The following is a 19,355-nucleotide window of genomic DNA, read 5'->3' as shown; positions in this document are numbered from 1 at the left end:
CGCTTCTATGCTCTCACGGATTCATTTTTTTTGATGAATGCACTAAGTTTGATTTATCTGGAAATTTAAATCAGCTTCTTGCATCTCATTAGCTTGTCTGGGTAATCAGGCGATCAGCTAACTCCAATATTTGAGGAAGAAAAATCAGCATTGTGTGATTTCTGTGACTAGACTGCAAATTTAATAAACACAGGAATTATTAATAAATTTCTGGGCAGATTGACAAATCAGAGACGCGCAGTTAATCCTGGATCTGAGGGTTTACAACCACTGGGAAGGAGACTTTGGGAGCAATCACATCATTATCAACAGAGAATGGTGGGTCTGAACTCAGCACAGAGGTAGAACAATTCATTGAAGCATTTAGTTTCTCTGTAAATGTATCATTTACTAATTATGTTTGTATGATGTTCATAAATATATTTCTTCTTGGGCAGGAGAAGGGAACAGTCTCCTACATTCTGTCTCTCTATACATGTGGGGTGTTCAGGATACAGACCTTGTCCTGCAGAAAATTTTCCATGAGGCATTGGTGAAAACCCATGATACAAACTTCAAATTACGATTACAGACAGAATACAGAAAAGACCAGGGATTTCTCGATCCAGATTTGCTCCATCAGCCAAAGGTAGGATTAAAAATTCTTCTGTCATTTTTATTTTGTGAACTCGGTGGAAGTTAAGGGAAGAATAGATGGAAATTCAGCTGAGAATTGCTCCATCACCCATTTTGCCCAGCACACAAAGTTCAAATTACCCCTAAAGTGTTTCTGCAAGTTCTTTCCCACTTTGATGAGAGAATCTCACATTTCCAAAGATAACATTTAAAGACTGAAAATGTTCACCATCTGAACTAAAAAGTGAAAGCACAGGAAATATGTAGTCATTCCGTCAACATCTGTAACAGGAAAAGGCAGGTTCTTAATACAAGTATAAACCTCTTCATCAGAATTGAAGGATCTAACAATCTTTTAGAATGCTGACCAATCTGCTGTAGCTTTCATTTTGTTTTTGTTTCCTGGTATTTGTCTGCATTGTTCCACACCCAACCCTGAGGACAATCAGTAATGGATGATTAATGCTGGCCCAGTCAGTGGTGCCCATGTCACCTGAATGAGCAAAAATAAAACTCCATTCCCTTCAGAGATAGGAGGAACTGCAGATGCTGGAGAATCCGAGACAACAAGGTGCAGAGCTGGATGAACACAGCAGGCCAAGCAGCATCAGAGGAGCAAAAAGGCTGACGTTTCGGGCCTAGACCCTTCATCAGAAATGGGGGAGGGGAAGGGGGTTCTGAAATATCTCCAACTATCTGGACTCCATCTTCTCCCCATTGGTTCAGGAACTCCCTACCTACGTCCGTGACACCATCCACGCCCTCCACCTCCTCCAGAACTTCCAATTCCCCAGTCCCCAACACCTCATCTTCACCATGGACGTCCAGTCCCTATACACCTGCATTCCCCATACAGATGGCCTGAAGGCCCTCCGCTTCTTCCTGTCCCACAGGCCCGACCAGTCCCCCTCCACTGACACCCTCATCCGCTTAGCCGAACTTGGCCTCACCCTCAACAACTTCTCTTTCAATTCCTCCCACTTCCTACAGACAAAGGGGGTGGCCATGGGTATTCGCATGGGCCCAAGCTACGCCTGCCTCTTTGTAGGTTACGTGGAACAATCCTTCTTCCGTACCTACACTGGCCCTAAACCCCACCTCTTCCTCCGTTACATTGATGACTGTATCGGCGCCGCCTTGTGCTCCCACGAGGAGCTCGAACAGTTCATCCACTTCACCAACACCTTCCACCCCAACCTTAAGTTCACCTGGACCATCTCTAATACCTCTCTCCCCTTCCTGGACCTCTCTGTCTCCATATCGGGCAACCACCTAGAAACCGATATCCATTTCAAGTCCACCGACTCCCACAGCTACCTAGAATACACCTCCTCCCACCCACCTTCCTGCAAAAATGCCATCCCCTATTCCCAATTCCTTCGCCTCCGCCTCATCTGCTCCCAGGATGAGGCATTCCACTCCCATACATCTCAGATGTCCTTATTTTTCAAGGACCGCAATTTCCCCCCTCAGTGGTCGAGAACGCCATCAACCGTGTCTCCCACATTTCCCGCAACTCATCCCTCACACCCTGTCCCCGCAATAAGAACCAAAAAAGAATCCCCCTCGTCCTCACGTACCACCCCACCAACCTCCGGATCCAATGCATAATCCTCTGACACTTCCGCCATCTGCAATCCGACCCCACCACCAAAGACATCTTTCCCTCCCCACCCTTATCTGCTTTCCGGAGGGACCACTCTCTCCGTGATTCCCTTGTCCGTTCCACACTCCCCTCCAGCCCCACCACACCCGGCACTTTTCCCTGCAACCGCAGGAAGTGCTACACCTGCCCCCATACCTCCTCCCTCACCCCCATCCCAGGCCCCAAGAAGACTTTCCACATCAAGCAGATGTTCACCTGCACATCTGTCAATGTGGTATACTGCATCCGCTGTACCCGTTGTGGCCTCCTCTACATCGGGGAAACCAAGTGGAGGCTCGGGGACCGCTTTGCAGAACACCTACGCTCGGTTCACAATAAACAACTGCACCTCCCAGTCGCGAACCATTTCAACTCCCCCTCCCATTCCTCTGATGACATGTCCATCCTGGGCCTCCTGCAGTGCCACAACGTTGCCACCCGAAGGTTGCATGAACAGCAACTCATATTCCGCTTGGGAACCCTACAGCCCAATGGTATCAATGTGGATTTCACAAGCTTCAAAATCTCCCCTCCCCCTACCGCATCCCAAAACCAGTCCAGCTCGTCCCTGCCTCCCTAACTTGTTCTTCCTCCCACCTATCCCCTCCTCCCACCTCAAGCTGCACCCCCATCTCCTACCTACTAACCTCATCCCGCCTCCTTGACCTGTCCATCCTCCCTAGACTGACCTATCCCCTCCCTAACTCCCCACCTACACTCACCTTTACTGACCTGTCTGTTTCCTCTCCACCTATCTTCTCCTCTATCCATCTTCTATCCGCCTCCCCCTCTCTCCCCATTTATTTCAGAACCCCCTTCCCCTCCCCCATTTCTGATGAAGGGTCTGGGCCCGAAACGTCAGCCTTTTTGCTCCTATGATGCTGCTTGGCCTGCTGTGTTCATCCAGCGCTGCACCTTGTTGTCTCCATTCCCTTCAGCCCACCACCACCAGCTATTCCTTCCAGTTATCAGCCATTGGTTCTGGAATTCCAGATCTACAAATCTCCTCCACTTCCTTCAACTCCCACCTACCTGCCCCCAGCCTCATCCGTATCGGTCCGCTGTAGAAGTGCCTTTTTACTCATTGTTGCTGATCCCCTTCCTTTGAATCTGTCAGTTGTTCAGCGATTCCATTTCTGAGAAATGTCTTTGGGACAATTTTCCATCCATTCTGTTTTCTTCCTCTTTTGGCTTTTCCCATGTTACAGGGGTCACCAAACCAGTTGATCACCTCCATATCTACCCTCATGTTTTGATTTGAGGGTGGTGTTGACAGCTGGTGTCATTCCTGCCAAAGCCCTTTCCCATTTTATGTGGCGTGCGGCCCAATGCTGATACATACAGGCTTACTTCTGCCATTGACTGGGTTGTTAATGACGCTATATAAATAAAAGTTGTTGTTGTTTTGAGAAAGAGTTGCTCTAAATTCTCCAGATTGATGGGTCGAACATGTCCTCCATCATCTGGTTACGGACATCTGTAAGAAGTGAGTTTGGCTTGTTTCAGAGTAGCTTTGACTGGACAAGGATCTATAAGTTAAAACTGTCCTTATTTTGACAAGAATTGACTAAGCTAACTAAAGTGGCAAATGGATAATGAGGGAGCCAGAATGTGATAGCTGGGCAGGAGTTGCTATAAACGTTGTTCAGATACTGTAAGGAGTGCTCCCCTGATGGTGCTGGGTAGTGAGAGTGTTTTCTGGATTTGGTTTAACTGAGGAGGTGACAGCCTATTGGTGTTATCGCTGGATTGTTAATCCAGAGACCAAAGTAATGTTCTAGGAATGTGGGTTTAAATCCTGCTATGGCAAATGGTGGAATTTGAATTCAACAAAAATCTGGAATTAAGAGTCTAAAGATGACCGTGAATCCGTTGTTGATCGTTGGACAAACCCATCTGGTTCACTAATGTCCTTTAGGGAAGGAAACTGCCATCATGAGGCCTACCTGTGACTCCAGACCCACAGCAACGTGGTTGACTCTGAACTGCCCTCTGGACAGTTAGGGATGGGCAGTAAATGCTGGCCTGGCCAGCGAAGCCCTCATTCTCGTGAATGAATAAAACAAAAATTGTGGTTTGAGTGTCTGGTGCTGACACTGAGATGGCAGTCTGTCTGTCCCTCGACACGGCTCCCTCCCTCATATCAAACATAAAGACTTTGAAAATGTTTTGTGAAAAATTTGGGACCTGTTTGAGAGTAGGTGAATAAAAGATTAGAAAAATGTCCATAATTGACTGGAAAATCAGCAAGTAAGTAATAGTTGGGTATTTCTGGTGTTTTAGTTCTGGTGTTTTGCTTTTTAATGTAAAAGCCTGAAGGGGTGTTGGGCAGATTTCTCGTTTTGTTTCATTGGGTTTGCACCAGTGAATCATTTGATTATTGTGATGAATAACCATCATACCAAAGATTGAAATGTAACCTCTGTTTCTTACATTCAATCACAGACCTTCCTTTTTTGTTCCCTTCCCACCACATCCTCCCTCCCCTTGTTTGCATCCTGTCTCATCTCTAACTTTTCTAGTTCTGGTGTCCTTACCCTGACTTGAAACATTTAATACCCTCCCTTGAGGTATGTTTGACAGGAGGGGCATTTAATCAGGCTGAATTGTGGCAAGTAGGGATCCCATCACTTTCACACCTCCAGCATGACTGGGTCTATGATGGGAAGATCCACAGTCAAGTAGAAATTGAGGCCGTTCAGTGGGTAATAATTACCCTACAGATCTCTTCCTGCTATCGCTAATGTTACCTAGGGGTGGACAAAAGGCTCATCATGTGGGTTCCAGGGAACTCCTTGTTCAAAGCCTTTCAGTGCCTGATTAACAGCTTGACATCATGAATCGGGGAATGTGCTGACAGTCACCCCTACCTTTCCTGCTGACCCCCACACCCCCTGCCATTGCTCCCCGCGCCCCTGCCTCACCATGACCACCCCCACTACAATCATTCACCTAAGGTCAGGGGCCAGTGATAATCCTGGGCAACACCTGAGTTTCAGACCCACAACAGCCTGTGCCTTATGGATGGCAGCAGCTCTGTTGATGGGGCATCTGGCCCTGGGCTCCTCAATCCTGTGGAGACCTACTGCCCCTTCCCTGAGGGAGGTGAACAGAGGCTCTCACTATCTCTCCAGGAATGGGTTCCTGTCATCTTTGTTAAATCCAACTCCTTCACCTTTGCTTCACTTTTCACACGCACTCTGAGCTGCAGAGTCTCTCCAACATGGTGCATTTTTTTATCTGCCCCTCAGCATTAACTTTGCAAAGTGCTTTATTGCTTCTCTCTTTTCTCTGTTTCACAATGAAATATATTCTGCATTATTCATGTCATTTCATACTCTTAAAATCTTAGCAAAATGACTTGCAAAATATTTTGATCAGCATTGTTCTAAATTCCAGAAAAGCTGGGAACATTCTGGATTAGGCAGGATGTCTGGGATGCGGGACTAAGGTTGTGTTTTGGATCAATGATCTTTTCATCAGAACAACGTTTACTTTGTTTTAAAATACCTTAAGTGTTTAGCATCTGCCCGACTGCCTTATTCATCATGGTAATATCTATAAATCTGTAGTGTGGCTGTTATTCACTGATCCTGATGTTCAGGATCTCAATCAACCAGTGTCCTATCCTGATGAAGGGTCTCAAACTGAAACATTGACTTTCCTGCTCCTCTGATGTTGCCTGACCTGTTGTGCTTTTCCAGCTCCACATGTCCTTTGGACAGTGTCCTATCCTGTTTCATTATCAAGCATGCTGGAAATTGGTGCTGTATCCAATGAGAAAGGTCGCAGGATCCTCCCCAGATTAAAATCCAAGTCCTTTCCTGAATGTCGAGATTCAACTCACTGCCCCACTGTATGCACTTTGTGGATTAAGCTTGGTACAGTTTCCCACAACTAATGGTTTGGAACTGCAAGGTGTATGTTGAGTCAATAGGAACATGATAAAGGTCAAATTCCGAATTTGACCAATTGCTGATGAGGTTTATTTTTTGGAGGGACAGGTGTAGGGAATTTCACTTACCTAATTGTCCAGCTGTCCTGTTTAAGTGCTTGATGCCAGTATCTTTAGGGAGTTAATTTGCTTTAATTTTCTAAGTGATATGATCTAACTCCTTGAGGATTTTAAGACCATAAGACATAGGAACAGAAGTTAGGCCATTCAGCCCATCAAGTCTGCTCTGCCACTCAATCATGGCTGATAAGTTTCTCAACCCCATTCTCCCACTTTCTCCCCGTAACCCTTGATCCCCTTGACAATCAAGAACCTATCTATCTCAGTCTTAAATGTACTCAATGACTGGCCTTCACAGCCTTCTGTGGCAGTGAATTCCATAGATTCACCACTCTCTGACTGAAGAAGTTTCTCCTTATCTCCGTTCTAAAAGGTCTTCCCTTTACTCTGAGGCTGTGCCCTCGGGTCCTGGTCTCTCCAACCAATGGAAACATCTTCCCAACATCCGCTCTGTCCAGGCCATTCAGTATCCAATTAGATCCCATCCTCATCCTTCTAAAACTCCGAGTACAGACCCAGAGTAGTCAAACGTTCCTCATATGTTAAGCTTTTCATTCCTGGGACAATTCTCGTGAACCTCCTCTGAACCTGCTCCAGGGCCAGTACATCTTTCCTGAGATATGGGGCCCAAAACTGTGCACAATACTCCAAATGTGGCCTGACTGGAGCCTTATAAAGCATCAGTAGTACATCCCTGCTTTTATATTCAAGTCCTCTCAAAATAAATGCCAACATTGCATTTGCCTTCCTGACTACTGACTCAACCTGCAAGTTTACCTTGAGAATCCTGGACGAGAACTCCCAAGTCCCCTTGCACTTCAGATTTCTGAATTTTCTCCCCATTTAGAAAATAGTCCATGCTTTTATTCTTCTTACCAAAGTGCATGACCTCACACTTTCCCACGTTGTACTCCATCTGCCACTTCTTTGCCCACTCTCCTAACCTGTCCAAATCCTTCTGCAGCCTTCCCACCTCCTCAATACTACCTGTCCCTCCACCTATCTTTGTATCATCTGCAAACTTAGCCAGAATGCCCTCAGTTCCTTCATCGAGGTCATTAATGTATAAAGTGAAAAGTTGTGGTCCCAACACTGAGATAACAAGGTGTAGAGCTGGATGAACACAGCAGGCCAGGCAGGATCAGAGGAGCAGGAAAGCTGATGTTTTGGGTCTGGACACTTCAGAAATGGGGGAGGGGAAGGAGGCTCTGAAAAAAATAGAGAGAGAGGGGGAGGCGATGGTAGAAGGTGGATAGATGAGCAGATAGGTGGAGAGAAGACGGACAGGTCAAGGAGGCAGGGATGAAGCCAGTAAAGGTGAGTGTAGGTAGGGAGTTGGAATGGGGGTTGGTCAGTGAGGAGGGAGGTGCAGGTAGGTGGGAGGGAAGACGGACAGGTCAAGGAAGCGGGGATGGGGCTAGGAGGTAGGAAGTGGGGGTGGGGTTGGTCAGTGAGGTGGGAAGAGCGGATAGGTGGAAGAAAAGATGGACAGGTCAAGGAGGCGGAGACGAGCTGGGCTGGTCTTGGGATGAGGTCAGGGGTGGGGAGATTTTGAAGCTTGTGAAGTCCACATTGATACCATTGGGCTGTAGATTTCCCAGGCAGAATATGAGGTGCTGTTCCTCCAGCCTTCGGGTGGTGTCATTGTGGCATTGGAGGAGGCCCAGGATGGACATGTCGTCCAAGGAGTGGGAGGGGGAGTTGAAGTGGTTCGCGACTGGGAGGTGCAGTTGTTTGTCACGAACCGAGCGTTGATGTTCCGCAAAGCGGTCCCCGAGCCTCCGCTTGGTTCCCCGATGTAGAAGAGGCCACAACGGGAACAGCGGATACAATATACCACATTGGCAGATGTGCAGGTGAACATCTGCTTGATGTGGAAGGTCTTCTTGGGGCCTGGGATGGGGGTGAGGGGGGAGGTGTCGGGGCAGGTGTAGCACTTCCTGCGGTTGCAGGGGAAAGTGCTGGGTGTGGTGGGGCTGGTGGGGAGTGTGGAGCGGACAAGGGAGTCATGGAGAGAGTGGTCCCTCTGGAAGGCAGATAAGGGTGGGGGGGGAAATATATCCTTGGTAGTAGGGTCAGATTGCAGGTGGCGGAACTGCCGGAGGATGATGCGTTGGACCCGGAGGTTGATGGAGTGGTACACGAGGATGAGGGGGATTCTGTTTTTGTTGTTATTGCGGGGAGGGGGTGTGAGAGCTGTGTTGCGGGAAACCCAAGAGATGCGGTCGAGGGCGTTTTCAGCGATGTAGAGGGGAAAGTTGCAGTCCTTGACAAATGAGGACATCTGGGATGCCCAGGAGTGGAACGCCTCATCTTGGGAGCAGATGGCATTCTTGCAGGAAGGTGGGTGAGAGGAGGTGTAGTCTAGGTAGCTGTGGGAGTCAGTAGGCTTGAAATAGAGATAGCAGGAACTGCAGATGCTGGAGAATCCGAGACAACAAGGTGCAGAGCTGGACGAACACAGCAGGCCAAGCAGCATCATAGGAGCAGAAACGCCGACGTTTCAGGCCTAGACCCTTCATCAGAAATGGGGGAGAGGAAGGGGGTTCTGAAATAAATAGGGAGAGAGGGGAGGCAGATAGAGGATGGATAGAGGAGAGGATAGGTGGAGAGGAAACAGACAGGTCGAAGAGGCGGGGATGGAGCCAGTAAAGATGAGTGTATGTGGGGAGTTAGGGAGGGGATAGGTCAGTCCAGGGAGGACGGACAGATCAAGGGGACGGGATGAGGTTAGTAGATAGGAGATGGGGCTGCGGCTTGAGGTGGGAGGAGGGGATAGATGGGAGGAAGAACAGGTTAGGGAGGCGGGGACGAGCTGTGCTGGTTTTGGGATGCGGTAGGGGGAGGGGAGATTTTGAAGCTTGTGAAATCCACATTGATACCATTGGGCTGCAGGGTTCCCAAGCGGAATATGAGTTGCTGTTCATGCAACCTTCGGGTGGCATCGTTGTGGCACTGCAAAAGGCCCAGGATGGACATGTCATCTGAGGAATGGGAGGGGGAGTTGAAATGGTTCGCGACTGGGAGGTGCAGTTGTTTATTGCGAACCGAATGTAGGTGTTCTGCAAAGCGGTCCCCAAGTCTCCGCTTGGTTTCCCCGATGTAGAGGAGGCCACAACAGGTACAGCGGATGCAGTATACCACATTGACAGATGTGCAGGTGAACATCTGCTTGATGTGGAAAGTCTTCTTGGGGCCTGGGATTGGGGTGAGGGAGGAGGTATGGGGGCAGGTTTAGCACTTCCTGCGGTTGCAGGGAAAAGTGCCGGGTGTGGTGGAGCTGGAGGGGAGTGTGGAGCAGACAAGGGAGTCACGGAGAGAGTGGTCCCTCCGGAAAGCAGATAAGGGTGGGGAGGGAAAGATGTCTTTGGTGGTGGGGTCGGATTGTAGATGGCGGAAGTGTCAGAGGATGATGCATTGGATCCGGAGGTTGGTGGGGTGGTACGTGAGGACGAGGGGGATTCTTTTTTGGTTCTTATTGCGGGGACAGGGTGTGAGGGATGAGTTGCGGGAAATGTGGGAGACACGGTTGATGGCGTTCTCGACCACTGAGGGGGGAATTTGCGGTCCTTGAAAAACGAGGACAACTGAGATGTACGGGAGTGGAATGCCTCATCCTGGGAGCAGATGCGGCAGAGGCAAAGGAATTGGGAATAGGGGATGGCATTTTTGCAGGAAGGTTGGTGGGAGGAGGTGTATTCTGGGTAGCTGTGGGAGTCAGTGGGCTTGAAATGGATATCGGTTGCTAGGTGGTTGCCCGAGATGGAGACAGAGAGGTCCAGGAAGGAGAGAAAGGTATTAGAGATGGTCCAGGTGAACTTAAGGTTGGGATGGAAGGTGTTGGTGAAGTGGATGAACTGTTCGAGCTCCTCGTGGGAGCACGAGGCGGCGCCGATACAGTCATCAATGTAATGGAGGAAGAGGTGGGGTTTAGGGCCAGTGTAGGTACGGAAGAAGGATTGTTCCACGTAACCTACAAAGAGGCAGGCATAGCTTGGGCCCATGCGGGTACCCATGGCCATCCCCTTTGTCTGTAGGAAGTGGGAGGGTCCCAACACTGACCCTTGTAGAACATCACTCGTCACCGGCTGCCATCCTGAGAAAGACCCTTTTATCCCTACTCTCTGCTTTCTGCCAGACAACCAATCTTCTATCCATGCTAGCACCCTGCCTGTAACACCATGGGCCCTTATTTTACTCAACAGCCTCCTGTGCGGCACCTTGTCAAAGGCCTTCTTGAAGTCCAGGTAGATAACACCCATGGGCTCTCCTTGGTCTACCCTGCTCATTACTTCCTCAAAGAATTCTAACAGATTTGTCAGGCATGACCTCCCCTTGATGAAACCATGCTGACTTTGCCCTATTTTACCATACACTTCAAACTATTCAGAAATCTCATCCTTCACAATGGACTTTAAAATGTTACCTATGACCGAGGTTAGGTTAATTGGCCTGTAATTTTCCGTCTTTTGCCTTACTCCCTTTTTAAACAGGGGTGTCATGTTAGCGATTTTCTGGTCCTTTGGGACCGTCCCTGACTCTCGCGATTCCTGAAAGATCACCACTAACGCCTCCACTATCTCTTCAGCTACCTCCTTTAGAACTCTGGGGTGTAATCCATCTGGTCCTGGTGATGGTCAGCTCTGCCCCCTCAAATTTTTGGGATGTTACTAATGTCTTCCACTGTGAAGACTGACACAAAGTAATTCAGTTCCTCAGCCAGTTCCTTGTTCCCCACTACAATCTCTCCACCGTCATTTTCCAGTGGTTCAATGTCCACTTTTGCCTCTCTTTTGCCCTTTACATACCTAAAGAAACTCTTACAGTCTTCATTTATATTACTGGATAGCTTACCCTCATATTTAATCTTCTCCCTCCTTATTTTTTTTTTGTTGCCCTCTGTTGGTCTTTGTAAGCTTCCCAGTCCCTTCGCCACATTCTACGCTTTCTCTTTTGCTTTTATGCGGTCCCTGACTTCCTTACTCAGCCTTGGTTGCCTCCTCCTCTCTGTACCATGCTTCTTTTTCCTAGGGATGAATTTTTGCTGTGTCTCCTGAATTACTCCCAGAAACTCCTGCCATTGCTGTTCCACTGTCTTTCCTGGTAGGCTCATCTTCCAGACAATTCTGCCCAGCTCCTCCTTCATACCTCTGTAGTCACCTTTATTCAGCTGTAATACCGTTACCTCTGATTCTATCTTCTCCCTCTCAAATTGCGGAGTAAATTCTATCATCTTATGATCACTGCCTCCTAAGGATTCCTTTACCTTAAGCCTCCATTATCAAGTCTGCCTCATTGCACAACACCAAATCCAGTATTGCCTGTTCCCTCGTGGGCTACACCATGAGCTGCTCCAAAAAGCCATCTTGTAGACATTTCACAAATTCCTTTTCTTGCAATCCACTACCAACATGATTTTCCCAGTCCACCTGCATATTGAAATTCCCTATGATCATTGTAACTTTACCTTTCTTACACAGCTTTTCTATCTCCAGGTGTATCTTGCGCCCCAGCTCCTGACTACTGTTCGGAGGCCTGTACACAACCCCAACTATGGTTTTTTAATACCTTTGTGGTTCCTAAACTCTACCCACACAGATTCTACAACATCTGACCCTACTTTGTTTCTTACTATTGATTTAATTTCATTTCTTACTAATAAGGCAACCCCACCCCCTCTGCCTCCCTGCCTATCTTTTTAATAAGATGTACCTTAGCACTGCTGCCTTGCAGCACCAGGGCCCTGGGTTTGATTCCAGCCACGGGCAACTGTCTGTGTGGAGTTTGCACATTCTCCCCGTGTCTGCGTGGGTTTCCTTCGGGTGCTCCGGTTTCCTTCCACAGTCCAAAAATGTGCAGGGTAGGTGGATTGGCCTGCTAAATTGCCTGTAGTGTTCAGGGATGTGTAGATTAGGTGGGTTATGCGGGGATGGGTCTGGGTGAGATGCTCTGAGGGTCGGTGTGGACTTGTTGGGCCGATGGGCCTGTTTCCACACTGGAGGGATTCGATGATATGATTCATGTATCCTTGGATATTCAGCTCCCAATACCGATCCCCTTGCAGCCATGTCTCTGTGATGCCCACTACGTCATATCTTTTCTGTTGTGGAATCAACTTTGTTTTATTTTCACACAGATCTGGGATCAAGAATGGCAGAATGTGATTGAATCATCCAATCCTGCGTCTCCTGCAGGCCATCCTTTTGCAAACATTTATCAGGATGTCCACATCTTTGTGTTAGCCAACATCGTCAGGAGACCCATAGTTGTTGTAGGTGAGTTTAAGGTGTGGAAGGAGATAAATTAAATGGCTTGTAACTTGGTGTCTTCAAATAACTGCAGCCTCAGCTCATTTTGTTACTTTAAGGAAATCCAGGTGGTTTTCCTGTGGCAGGTTTTTCTCTTGCTTCTTTCCTGAAGATGTGGATATTCTGCCAAAAGTTTCTACATATACCCCAAAGTTATCTCACTCGGAGCCCATTTGTCGAGTGGCTGTGAAACTATTTAACTGTGAGGATGGTTTACAGCCTCAGCATCTCATCCACAATAAAGTATTGTCCAGGGACAATGATCATCAATGTCTCTCAAGGACCATTGGTCTTGGCACCAAAGGCAAGAGTAATACTTATGTCCTGGAGCTTGGACAGCATCACAGAACATTCCACCAGGTTCATTCCATTTCATGTCAGCTGCATCATCACCTCTGACTTGAGTCCAAGAGTCATGAGTTCAAATCCTACTCCAAAAGCTGAGTACATAATCAAGGCTGACACTTCAGTGCATGATTCAGGGAGTGCTACAGTGTCAGAAGGTGTCATCTCTGGGTGAGATGGCACATTGCTGCACTATGGTCCACATCAACTAGTGTTCAAGATCCTTGATTCTCTTTGAAGGAGAGCATAAAGTTTTGCCATTTGTTCAACCAATATTCATCCTTCAGGCAACACCAGCAGAGGGGAGGTGATGGCCTAGTGGTATTATTGTGAGACTATTAATCTAGAGACTCAGGTAATGATCTGGGGACCTTGGTTCAAATGCTACCATGACAGAGAGTGGAATTTTCATTCAATTTTTAAAAAGTCTGGAGTTAAGAGTTTAATGATGACCATGAAACCAGTGCTATCTGTCAGGAAAAAAAAAAAATCTCGTTCACTAATGTCCTTCAGGAAAGAAATCTGCCATCCTTACCCGGTCAGGCCTACATGTGATTCCAGACCCACAGCAATGTGGTTGACTCTTAACTGTCCTCAGGGCAATTAGCAATGGGCAAAAATGCAGGCCCAGCCAATTACACCCATTTCCTGTGAATAAATATTTTCATGTCCTGTTTGAAAGACATTGCTGTGTTCAAAATACCAACAAGCTCATTGTCTGTCTGTGAAAGATCCTAAAAATAATAGAGGTTCTCTCATTCTTTAGAAATCTGCAATTAGACAGTACAAGAGGTGCCGTGTTTAAACTGAACTCCATCATGTGCCCCACTACTATCTTTACCGAGACTACAGTGTGTTAATGCCGCACTTTCCAGAAATTTCCCCGCATTGCTTCATTATAGTTCCAGGAAATCTCATTGTGTCCCAATGAGGGTTTCGTCCATGCTTCAAGCAGGTCCCAGGCTTAAGGGCAGATTCTGTCTTTCCCATTGGTGAAGCAGCTGGCAGAATGGCCAGAAGAAATAATTCATTGTCTGGAATGCACAGAATGCTGACAGAATTAGCTCTGTTCAAATATTCCTCATTCATTACCAACAAAGACAAAGGAATCCCAGGTGATGACATTTTCCTTGTTTACCTTCAATTTTTCCTCCTCAGTGAGCTGGAAACACTATTCGATGCCAGCTGGACTCTTGACCTGCATGGTAAGGAAGTCCCAGAAATTGGATCTTGATGAGATCTCTCCCTCTTCCTGATGCAGAATTAGAGGCAAGCAAGTAAACTGTTGGATAAGTCATTAAGAAGCAGTTGAGATTGTTAAGAAAGCGGTTAACTCCAATTTGACCCTTAGTCCTGGATTTCCCAACCTGTCCCAGGGTCACGGAGGAATGTGCTCTTTGGAATGACAGGCCAGGGAGGCTACAATCAGCCGCTGCCAAGCTGTATTGTGGCCACTGAGAGACTGCTTGTCGAAGCTTTCCTTCTCTGAGTGTTTTCATTGCTAGACAATGTCTTAATTTCAAAGTTCTTGCAGCTCACCTGTCAGTAGTTTATTGCCCTTCAATGGCACTTCCTGTGGGCCAAACCTTTGTGACATGAGCCATTTATGCAGCTAGACTTATACCTCTGATGATCACGAGCAACCAGTACATGGGCCACTCTAGTCAGACATCTGGCCATTGTGGCAGCAACTACAGTGAAAAGATTCTGCCCAATTTTTCCCAGCAAGATTAAATGCATGGAAAGTAAATTGGGTGGCAGGACCCAAACTAACTGTAAAATAAACCAGAGCAAGACCCCCATCTCCTGTGTAGAGTCTCACTGCAGCTATAGATTTCCACAGTAGCTGCAACATCTATGCAAAATGAAACTGCTCTGAATTGACAATACTGTCGTGTTGTAAATACTGCCTAAAGTTACTGCAATCTTTCATTTCCAGTTCCATCAAACTACATCAGGTAACATTGTTGAAAGCATTGGTTTTAGATCTAAGTAAGGGGATGGAGTTAGAGCAAAGTTAAAAATGATCATGATCCCATTATCAGGAAGAAACCTGTAGCAGGAATGAAGAGGTAAGTGAAGAGTAAAGGCTAAAGGTCTGTCAGCTCAGAAATGGATTTCACCTGGAGGCATCAGGGAGAAAAAGGTGAGAGATAAAAAGGTGCAGGGCTGGATGAACACAGCAGGCCAAGCAGCATCATAGGAGCAGAAACGCTGACGTTTCAGCCGAGAACAATTTACAGTCAGGAGAGTAACACTGTTCAGACTGGGTGGGGTCCCTGTTTATATCACTGCCTAAAGCACTTCATAGTGAACTTGTAAACAATAGAAATGTTATTTTATATTTAAATTAAATCAAATCCAACTTTTAAATTTCCTTTAATAGAATTTTCACTGGGACTAGTTGTAAAATACACAGATAACAGCTTGTTAATGAAGGTGCAGTGGGGCAATTCTCAGACTTCGTACCAACATTCTGTCTGCGTTTATTTGTACTACGGCTTTCAGGGTAAAAACTGAGGACATTTCCCTGGTGAAGGGGAACCTTTTGGGGAACTTTAGTTGCTTTATGCAAAGTTTCAGAATTCCCAATATTGATGCTTTTCCTGTAAAGATCAATTCAATCTCAGAGCTTCATGATCAGTTTATTTATGATCAGGAGTTTATGATCTCAACACAGAAACAGACCCTTTGATCCAAGTCATCTGTGCTGACCAGACATCCCAATCTGACCCAGTCTTATTTGCCTGCATTTGGCCCATATCCGTTTAAACTCTCCCTGTTCATATACCCACCTAGATGCCTATCTGCACATTTTTTTTCATTATTCATTCATGGGATGTGGGCATCACTGTTTGGTCAGTATCTATTGTCTCTCCCTTGAGAAGGTGGTGGTGATGATCTGCCCATGTTTAACCTGATGCCATGAGACTGCATAGGGCCTGGTCAATGCTGAGGATTCCCAGGGTAACTTCCTCCTGACTGTATACCACTGTGCTGCCTCCTCTGCTGGCTCTGTCCTGTATCCAGGAAAGGTGGTGGTGCGTCAGGGACATTGTCTGGAAGGTATGATTTCAAGAATATGACTATGTCAGGCTGTTGCTTGACTAATCTGTGAGACAGCTCTCCCAGTTCTGGCACCACCCCCCAGATGTTAGAATGGAGGACTTTGCAGAATTGACAGGGCTGTTTTTGCTGTTTCTGGTGCTGAGGTGAATCCTGGTTGGTCTGTCTGGTTCAATTTTTTTGTTGAGATTTGTAGCAATTGGTACAACTAAGTGGCTTGCTACTTCAGCCATTTCAGCAGGCTGATAAGAATAAACTGCATTGCTGTGGGTCTGGAGTCACATGTAGGCCAGACCAGGTCGGGGTGGCAGCTTTCTATCCGTGAAGGACATTAGTGAACCAGATGGGTTTCCCTGACAATCGACAATGGTTTCATGGTCATCAGTATATAGTTAATTTCAGATTTTTTTAAACTGACTTCAAATTCCACCATCTGCTGTGGTGGGATCATACACGGGTCTGACCCCCACTGACGGTGCGGCACTCCCTCAGCGCTAACCCCTGTCCCCGGATGGTGTGGCATTCTCTCAGCGCTAACCCCTGTCCCCGGATGGTGTGGCGTTCCCTCAGCGCTAACCCCTGTCCCCGGATGGTGTGGCATTCTCTCAGCGCTGCTTTGACTTTGGCCTAGATTGTTGTGATCACTTCAGTGGCACTTGAGCCCATGAACTACTAACTCAGGCCAAGTTATGACCAACTGTTCCATGTTTAAAATGATACAGATTATCAATTCCCATATCATATTTACTGTGGGATCAGTCTATGTAAGTTGATCACACAGTAATTGCACTCTGCAGTGATGAAGGTACTGCAGGATCACACTAGTGGGAGGGTATGGGTGCAAACATGCATTGATTGTGTTCTTGTGGATGATGAGATATTTCCCAGATTTTTACACAGGATTGAATGTGTGATTTAAGATGGAAACATCAGAATGCACTGACCCCAAACTCCCCTTTACTTGATGATCACCTTGGCCTTAATAACCAAAGCGCACACCTCGATGGAGATCAATCTTAATTGGACAGATATCCTAGCTACTCTCTCAAGTGGAACTAGAACAAAAAAGTGAAAGCGGTCCAGCACAGGAGCAGGTCCTTTCGCTCACCAAAACTATACCCACACACGACACCTTTCTAAGCTAAAAACCTTTTGCCTCTGTGCAGTCCCTATCCTCCTATTCCCTGTGTATTCATGTGTTTGTCAATATGCTTCTTAAATGCTCCTATTGTAGCCACTTTCACCACCTCCTTTGGCATTGCATTCCAGGCTCTTACCACCCTCCTGTGTAGAAAACCTGCCTCTCACATCTCCTCTCAACTATTCAAAAAACAAGCAACAGAGTTACTCCCCATGGCCCTGCCATTATTTATCCTTCAGTGAATAAATGAAAAGAAGTGAGATACAAACTGACTGCAGCGGTTCCTGTGTTAATACAGTGACTACAATTGGAAAAGGTATTTCACTGTATTGAAATATTTCAATGAGCTCTGACATTGTGGCAGTTGCTGTAGGAATGCAATCCTCCTTGCCTTTCCTTCCCTCTGCCTATTTCCCTACTCCCCTTTCACCCTCCCTTGATGTGTTCCTTTCACTATAATAAAGTTATCCATTTTTTTTCTATAAACAATCTTCCAGATTGTTTTATTTGCTAACACCTTTCCAGGGTGTCAAGAATCTGTCAGTTCAAATCCCACACACTGGAGACAGAATGAAATCCTGTGGATGGACTGTGCAATACTGAAAAGATGCTGCCTTGTCAGATATACTGTTTTAAGAAACACCAGGTTTATAGTTTTTTTTAAAATTTGCTGTTTATGCGTTATTGCAGGCAAACTACAACTACAGTGTTTGCTGACAGAACCATCTTACACTTGAACTAGAATACATTGGGGCAACTTGAGGGCAACTGGGAATGAGCAATAAATGCTGGCCCAGCCAGTGACACCCATGTCCCATGAGGGAATAAATTTTAAAAAATATACACATACCAGTTAGAAGCAGGAGTAGGCCATTCAGCCCTAGAACCTACTGTACCATTCAGTAAGATCATGGCTGACCTGATTACCACACACTCCTGCCTATCCCTGATAACCTTTCTACATACCATTCCCTTATCGAGAGTCTCTCTACCTCTGCCTTTATAACCATTTGAAGGCTCTGCTTTCATCATGTTACAGGAAGGATATTATCAAGCTGGAGTGTGTTCAGAAGAGATTTACCAGGATGTTGAGTTGAGTTGAGTTGAGTTGAATTGATTTGAGTTATTTATCATCACATGTGTTCAATGTAAAAATACAGTGAATAGTGTGTACCTTCACCGTACGTACATGGCGTTGTTCACGTTAACTTAGATTAAGAAAAGAAAACAAAGATAATTGAAGAGAATCCAACTTTCCTTTCTGCGGCTATAGTCCCGCTCCGGGCTTTCCATCTCTCGCCGTGACTCCACCAGAGTCCCATTCCAGAATTTCCATCCCTCGCCATTTCCTCCACCAGAGTCCAGTCCTCGCCAGGAATGGAGGTTTTGAATTATGGGGAGAGCTGGGACGTTTTTCACTGGAGTGTAAGAGGGTTGAGGGGTGACCTCAGAGGTTTATAAAGCCATGGAGAGGTGTAGATTAGGTGAATGGTAGGTGTATTTTCCCTAGGGTGGTGGATTTCAAGATTGGACAGCATATTTTTAAGGTGAGAGGAGAAAGATTTAAAAGACATGAGGGGCAATTTTTCTTTTTACACTGTGAGTGGTTGGTGTGTGAAATGAACCTCTAGAGGAAGTGATAGATGCAGGCACAGTTACAACATTCAAGAAAGACATTTGGGTAAGTACATGAATAAGAAATATTTGGAGGGTTATGGGCTAAGTGTAGGCAGGTGGGACTGGTTTAGTTTGGGATGATGGTTGGCATGGACTGGTTGGAGCGAAGGATGTGTTTCTGAGCCAAATGACTTTGTTTTCAAGTAGACCGCTCCAAAAATTCATAAACAATTTACATCATCTCAGTCTTAAATATTATTGGAAAGTTAAATGGAATCATTAAATGTAAGTGCTTGTGGAATAAATGAATAAAATCTTCCTGAAAAATAATTTGGGGACAGGAAATAGCAGGAGAGGCATGTTGTCATTGGATGGAAATGGTTTGGGATATTTCACAGTATTAAAGATTCTGAAACAATGTGAAAGAAAGATATATTCCACCTCATTTGTCAATGCATCCATTTTATGCAAAGGTTTTCTTCCCATGGTTTTCATTGAAATATTACTTGTACAATACTCTGTATTCTTCAGACAAATCATATTTATACTGAGACAACAAGGTGCAGAGCTGGATGAACACAGCAGGCCAAGCAGCATCACAGG

The 19,355-nt window shown here is 46.2% G+C and overlaps 1 protein-coding gene across 1 annotated transcript in view; it reads left to right on the top strand.

Moving 5' to 3' along the window:
- The window catches only part of LOC109921228 (tumor necrosis factor alpha-induced protein 3-like), a 76,397-nt gene that overhangs the window by 39,017 nt on the left and 18,025 nt on the right, over positions 1 to 19,355 (top strand). Inside the window, exons 2-4 of the mRNA XM_048612904.1 lie at positions 438 to 628; positions 12,412 to 12,550; positions 14,868 to 14,886. Coding sequence (XP_048468861.1) covers positions 438 to 628; positions 12,412 to 12,550; positions 14,868 to 14,886 — 349 coding nt within the window. The remainder of the gene's footprint in view (positions 1 to 437; positions 629 to 12,411; positions 12,551 to 14,867; positions 14,887 to 19,355) is intronic.

The sequence above is a fragment of the Rhincodon typus genome, chromosome 27, assembly GCF_021869965.1.
Source record: "Rhincodon typus isolate 14 chromosome 27, sRhiTyp1.1, whole genome shotgun sequence".
In the NCBI taxonomy this organism is placed as follows: domain Eukaryota; kingdom Metazoa; phylum Chordata; class Chondrichthyes; order Orectolobiformes; family Rhincodontidae; genus Rhincodon; species Rhincodon typus.
This window is presented reverse-complemented; position numbering and strand designations above follow the sequence as displayed.